General features: G+C 34.0%; 1 protein-coding gene across 1 annotated transcript; it reads left to right on the top strand.

Moving 5' to 3' along the window:
- Window positions 1–1,070: 1,070 nt before the first annotated feature.
- LOC131628695 (disease resistance protein RUN1-like) lies at window positions 1,071–5,609 on the top strand. The gene is made up of 6 exons (XM_058899524.1): window positions 1,071–1,208; window positions 1,301–1,808; window positions 2,165–3,269; window positions 3,350–3,625; window positions 3,734–4,507; window positions 4,793–5,609. Exons 1-6 carry the CDS (start codon window positions 1,148–1,150, stop codon window positions 5,171–5,173), a joined length of 3,105 nt encoding a protein of 1,034 aa, XP_058755507.1. The 5' UTR covers window positions 1,071–1,147; the 3' UTR covers window positions 5,174–5,609.
- Window positions 5,610–6,000: the final 391 nt, after the last annotated feature.

The raw sequence follows: 6,000 nt of genomic DNA, 5'->3' as shown, positions 1-6,000 counted from the left end.
GTAAACTCCTTTTTATATCCAATCCAAACATAGTTAAAAGCCTCAAATTAAACGTGCTAGTTGCTAAACAAACATAAATTATTACTTATTTTTACAAAGGTGTGTTTTAGCAATATGTATCTTAAGGTGCATTTAACCATTTTTTAGTTAATGCTTGCTAAAGTAGACCTTCATAAAAACAAGTGGGTCTATGTTAGCAAACCTATGGGTGTTCATGGGTCGGTTTTGGTTGAATTTAGCCAAAACCATAACCCAATCCGTACATGGTACACTGGTTTGGGTGAGGAAAAACAACCACCCACAATATCATTGGGTTGGCTTGGGTAAAACCACAATTTGTGGGTTGGATTGGGTTGGGTAATGGGTTATCCAATACTATTTTTCTTATATAATTATTAATAATATTTTCATTTTTTTCTTAATAAATAGTTTAACATATTAGTGCTGTTTTTTAATCATCAAATGTCTAAATGTATAATAAAATTTATCATAAACATATATTTGTAAAAATCAAAGTTACATTACAGTAAAACCTAGAATTTCATAAAATATTTGCAGCTTATTATAATTAGCATCAGATGTTCAAAAAAATTGAAATCGAAGCAAGTAAAATTAAAAACATCAAAGAGAAAACACAAGAGTGTGGGTTGGATGTGGGTTTACCCATAACCCAATGGGTTTTGTGGGTTGGGTGTGGGTTTATAAGAAAGAGAAAAATATAGTCACTCAATAACCCATGGATTTTGTGGGTTGGGGGTGAGTTTACCCATAACCCAATTATTTTGAATGAGTTTTAATTTTTGAAAACCATATTCATCCAATAACCCGACCCAATCCACTTTTTTGGATCAGTTTGGGTGGGTTTTACTGGATTTATTGGGTTTACCCAACCCATGAACACCCCTAAGCAAACCCCATATATATATATATATATATATATATATATATATATATATATATATATATATATATATATAATACTTAAAAAATCAATTTATTTTAAATAAAAAATGATTCGCTAAAGTGACGTTAAATTTAAGTTGGAAGGTGAGAGAATACATTTTCAAATACAGACTTGCGCGAAGAAACTCTTTTCTACTTCGGTTTCTTTCTTTGTTGAATCCGCACACACTAAGCTAACTTCATCATGTCTTCTTCAAAGCTCAGATCTACCCGGCCACTTCGACGCGAACAGATTAAAACACAAAGTTAGAGTCTCAATAAGACTCAAATTCATTTCTATTTTCTTTTTCTATATTTTTTTAATTAATTTTTTTCATAATATTTTTTTCTTCTTCAGTGGTAAAAAGCATGATGGATTCTATACAAAGAAACACAAAAGGAAGTGATATAAGAAGCTATGAAGTGTTCTTAAGTTTTCGAGGAGAAGATACCCGTGCATCTTTTACTTCACATCTCTATGCTGCACTTCAAAATGACGGAATCACCGTTTTCATGGACGATGATTCGCTTCAGAGAGGAGATCATATTTCAAACTCACTGCTGCAAGCAATTGAAGAGTCTCGGATCTCTGTGATAGTTTTTTCAAAAAATTATGCAGATTCGCGGTGGTGTTTAGATGAGTTGGTGAAAATAATGGAGTGTCGTAGAACCATAGGTCAGGTGGTGCTTCCGGTGTTCTATGGCGTAGATCCATCTGAAGTTCGTCACCAAACTGGTGAGTTTGGAGAAGCATTTCATAGTCTGTTAAACAGAAGAAAGAATCAGGAAGACTCTGTATCGCGGAAATGGAGAGATGCACTTCGTGAAGCTGCTGGCCTTGCTGGCTTCGTTGTTCTAAATTCGAGGTAAATCATTATCAGGTTGTTGAAAATTAACATGAATATGTTGAGAAAAATGATGGATCTATATTTTTTTTGTTTACAAGTTAGAGTGAACATGAAAATAGAAAATACGGGAACTCACCTAGACAATATCATTTTTTGAATATAAGTTAATTCAACCGTTAATTCTTTTTTTGCTTAATATGTGACATAATAACTGCTGCATGAATTGTTTACTCAAAATATAATTTAACATACAATTTACTTCTAATTGGTTACTGGACAACATCTTGAAAAGTCTTTGGGAATTATTTTAGAAAAGTTGAATGGCTGTGTGTGTGCATTGGTTTAATCATTTTTTCTTTGGTTCGTTTTTATAGGAATGAAAGGGAGGCTATCAATCATATTGTTGAAAAAGTTACTCTTTTGCTTGATAAGACAGACTTGTTTGTTGCTGATAATCCAGTGGGAGTTGAATCACGAGTGCAAGATACGACTCAACAGTTAGACATCAAACAATCAAATAATGTTCTACTCTTAGGGATGTGGGGTATGGGGGGAACCGGTAAAACAACCATTGCAAAAGCCATTTACAACAAAATTGGCCGCAATTTCGAAGGAAGGAGCTTCCTTGCAAATATTAGGGAAACTTGGGAGCAAACTACTGAAAAAGTGTCTTTACAAGAACAACTTCTTTCAGATATCTTCAAAGAAACAACAACCAAGATACAAAACATTGAGTCTGGGAAACTTACATTGAAGGATAGGCTCTGTCATAAAAGAGTACTTCTCGTACTTGATGATGTGAATAGTTTGGACCAACTAAAAGCTTTGTGTGGAAGTCGTGAATGGTTTGGTCCAGGAAGTAGAATAATAATCACAACCAGAGATAAACATATACTTAGAGGGCTGAGAGTTGACAAAGTATGTGCAATGAAAGTAATGGATAAAAATGAATCAATTGAACTTTTTAGTTTGAATGCATTCAAGCAACCGAGTCCTAAAAAACAATTTGCTGAAATTTCTAGAAAAATTGTTGAGTACTGTGGGGGATTGCCACTAGCTTTGGAAGTCCTTGGCTCTTATTTGTTTGAAAGGGGAGTAAGAGATTGGAAGTGTGTATTAGAGAAAATCAAAATAATTCCCAATGACCAAGTACAACGGAAGTTAAAAATAAGCTATGATGGTTTAAATGACGATACTGAGAAAGAAATATTTCTTGACATAGCTTGTTTCTTTATCGGGATGGACCGAAATGATGTTATACAAATATTAAATGCTTGTGGACTTTTTGCAGAAATTGGAATAAGTGTGCTTGTTGAGCGAAGCCTGGTAACTGTTGACGATAAGAACAAGCTTGGAATGCATGATTTGTTACGAGATATGGGAAGAGAAATCATTCGAGAAAAATCACCAAAAGAGCCTGAGGAACGTAGCAGGTTATGGCTTCATGAGGATGTGCTTGATGTTTTATCGGATCGAAATGTAAGCACTTTGTATACTTAAAATTCTTCATCTTTCATAAATTCTTCATGTTTTACGTTTTGGTCCATTATATTTTACAGGGAACAAAAGCTATTGAGGGGCTAGTTTTGAAGTTGCCAATAGCTAGTTCAAAATGTTTTAGCACTAAAGCTTTTAAGAAGATGAAGAGACTCAGATTGCTTCAACTTGCTGGAGTAAAACTTGATGGAGATTTCGAATATCTTTCAAGAAATTTAAGGTGGCTATGTTGGAATGGATTTCCTTTAACATGCATACCTTCAGATTTTTATCAAGGAAATATAGTTTCCATGGAGTTAGAAAACAGTAATATGAGATTTGTGTGGAAAGAGACCCAGGTATGTATCTTGACTTTAGGTATTGTTTTCATTTTTTAAGGGGAATGTTTCCATTTATTTTTGTAAGCCTCTTCCCTAAATTCTTTTTTAATATTTATGATCTTGTAGAGAATGGAGATGCTGAAAATCCTAAACCTTAGTCATTCTCATCATCTGATGCAGACCCCAGACTTCTCTCATTTACCTAATCTTGAAAAGCTAATACTTGTAGATTGTCCAATGTTATCTGAGGTTTCCAACAGCATTGGAGATCTCAAAAAAATTCTTCTAATAAATTTGGAAGACTGTATTAGCCTATGCAACCTTCCAAGAAGCATTTATAAGTTGACATCTCTTAAAACTCTGATTCTCTCAGGGTGTTTAATGATTGACACGTTGGAAGAAGACATAGAACAAATGGAATCTTTAACCACTCTGATTGCAAATAACACTGGAATAACAAGAGTTCCGTTTTCTGTAGTGAGATCAAAAAGCATTGGCTATATTTCCTTGTGCGGCTATGAAGGATTCTCACGAGATGTGTTTCCATCTATCATTTGGTCTTGGATGTCACCAACAAATACTTTTCCATCCCAATTTCAAACCTCTCATATCATGTCATCTCTTGTTCCTCTTGATGTACCACATAGTAGTTCCCAGGAGCTATCATCGATTTCCAAGTATCTTCCAAATCTTAGAAGTCTTTGGGTGGAGTGCAGCTCGGAAGATCAACTTTCTCATGATACAACAATAATTTTGGAGGCATTATATGCCACAAATTCTAAAGAATTGGAACCAACAGCTACTACATCACAAGTATCACAAATTTCGTTGAAATCTCTTTTCATTCAATTGGGAATGACTTGCCAAATTGCCAATATTTTGAAAGAGAAAATTTTACAGGTTTGACTCATTCTCCCTTGCATGTATTTTATTGTTAATATTATTGTTGTGTCAAATGTTAGTAAAAAGTCACATGTTAGATAAAAATGTGAGTGACTTTTGAGCAACATAATCGTGAAGAGATCCATATATTGAATGCCTTAATGTTTTGGATGAACATGTGTATCTAATCCACTTGTATGGCTACTCTTAACTCAATGTGATAATCTCCTGATTTTTAGGTTCCCCTTGTGATCCAACAAATATATTCTTCGATTGAATTTTAATCCTATCTCTCTTGTACAGAATACGACTGTTGATGAGAGTGGTGGTTGTGTGCTCCTGGGTGATAGTTATCCCGACTGGTTAAGCTTCAATTGTGATGGTTCTTCTGTAACTTTTGAAGTTCCTCAAGTAGAAGGGCATAACTTGAAGTCATTGATGTGCATTGCCTATTCTTCAACTCCGGATAACATAACATCGGATGGACTTATAAGTGTGTTAGTGAAAAATTACACAAAGGCCACCATTCAGCTCTATAAGAGAGAGACATTAGCTTCCTTTAAGGATGAGGAGGGGGAGAGATTAGTATCAAGTATAGAACCCAGAGACAGAGTGGAAGTTGTTGTTGTTTTTGAGAATGGTTTCAGTGTGAAGAAAACAGCCATTTATCTCATTTATGATTGACCAGTTGGAGAAAAAAATGGAGCAATGTGAAGCATCAGAAGAAAATGCTATTGCTTGTAGTGGTGATGAAAATGAACGTATAGTAATGACGAGCTCTCCACAAGTTATTTTGGTGCTAGTAGTTGTTGTGGATTTTGTGTATATAGTGTCAAACAATGGATTCCAAATTTTATGTGTAGATTAGTGGAGTGCTGGGGAAAGTCAAGTTGGACTTGAGTTTGTAGGTGGAAATCAGTCATTTTTACACAAGTCATTCAGTTTGAGGACAAAATTGGCAATTCCTGTATGCAATTTGTGATATGATGCTAAATGTTATTAAAATTGTTACTATACTACTGTGTGCCTTTGGTTTAGTTTTAGTTCTGCTGGTCTTTATAAGTCCTGGGATCTCACACTAGATGTCTTAATTGGTTATCTCATTGTGAATCATATCTTAAAAAAAAGTTTAAAAATCATTTTTGATAGAACAGTACCCATTTTAATTTTAATGGCATGTAAAAAGCTTTTTTGATAAAAAAAAAGTGTTAACTTGAATGTGTAAGTTGGCTATTTTGAATAGTTAAAGTATTGTAATTATCATTTTCTCCTAAAGGATATTTAACTGATAGTTCATTTTTATGCTATTCAGTTTAGCCTCTTTTTTTTTTTTTCAAATGAATGCAAACTATATGATAAATGCTCTTTGAGGTGCATATGCAAAAGAAGCTTGAGAAGAAACATGTGGTTGATGGATGTTCTTACAACTCAATTTTGCTTGCAAAATTGCATGTTTATATGATTGTGGTGAACCATGTTGAAAAAACTTATAATTTTGGTGAGAACTAGGA

Source organism: Vicia villosa, unplaced genomic scaffold, assembly GCF_029867415.1.
Source record: "Vicia villosa cultivar HV-30 ecotype Madison, WI unplaced genomic scaffold, Vvil1.0 ctg.000470F_1_1, whole genome shotgun sequence".
Lineage (NCBI taxonomy): Eukaryota > Viridiplantae > Streptophyta > Magnoliopsida > Fabales > Fabaceae > Vicia > Vicia villosa.
The sequence above is the reverse complement of the archived record's forward strand: the minus strand, read 5'-3'. Positions and strand labels throughout refer to the sequence as shown.

What these genes read in the sequence shown, in the direction of transcription:
- LOC131628695 (XM_058899524.1), top strand. Translation starts at nt 1,148, where the DNA reads ATGTCTTCTTCAAAGCTCAGATCTACCCGGCCACTTCGACGCGAACAG. An exon ending in CGAACAGATTAAAACACAAA is followed by an intron (nt 1,209 to 1,300) that starts GTTAGAGTCTCA and finishes TTTCTTCTTCAG; the next exon opens with TGGTAAAAAGCATGATGGAT. An exon ending in TTGTGTGGAAAGAGACCCAG is followed by an intron (nt 3,626 to 3,733) that starts GTATGTATCTTG and finishes ATGATCTTGTAG; the next exon opens with AGAATGGAGATGCTGAAAAT.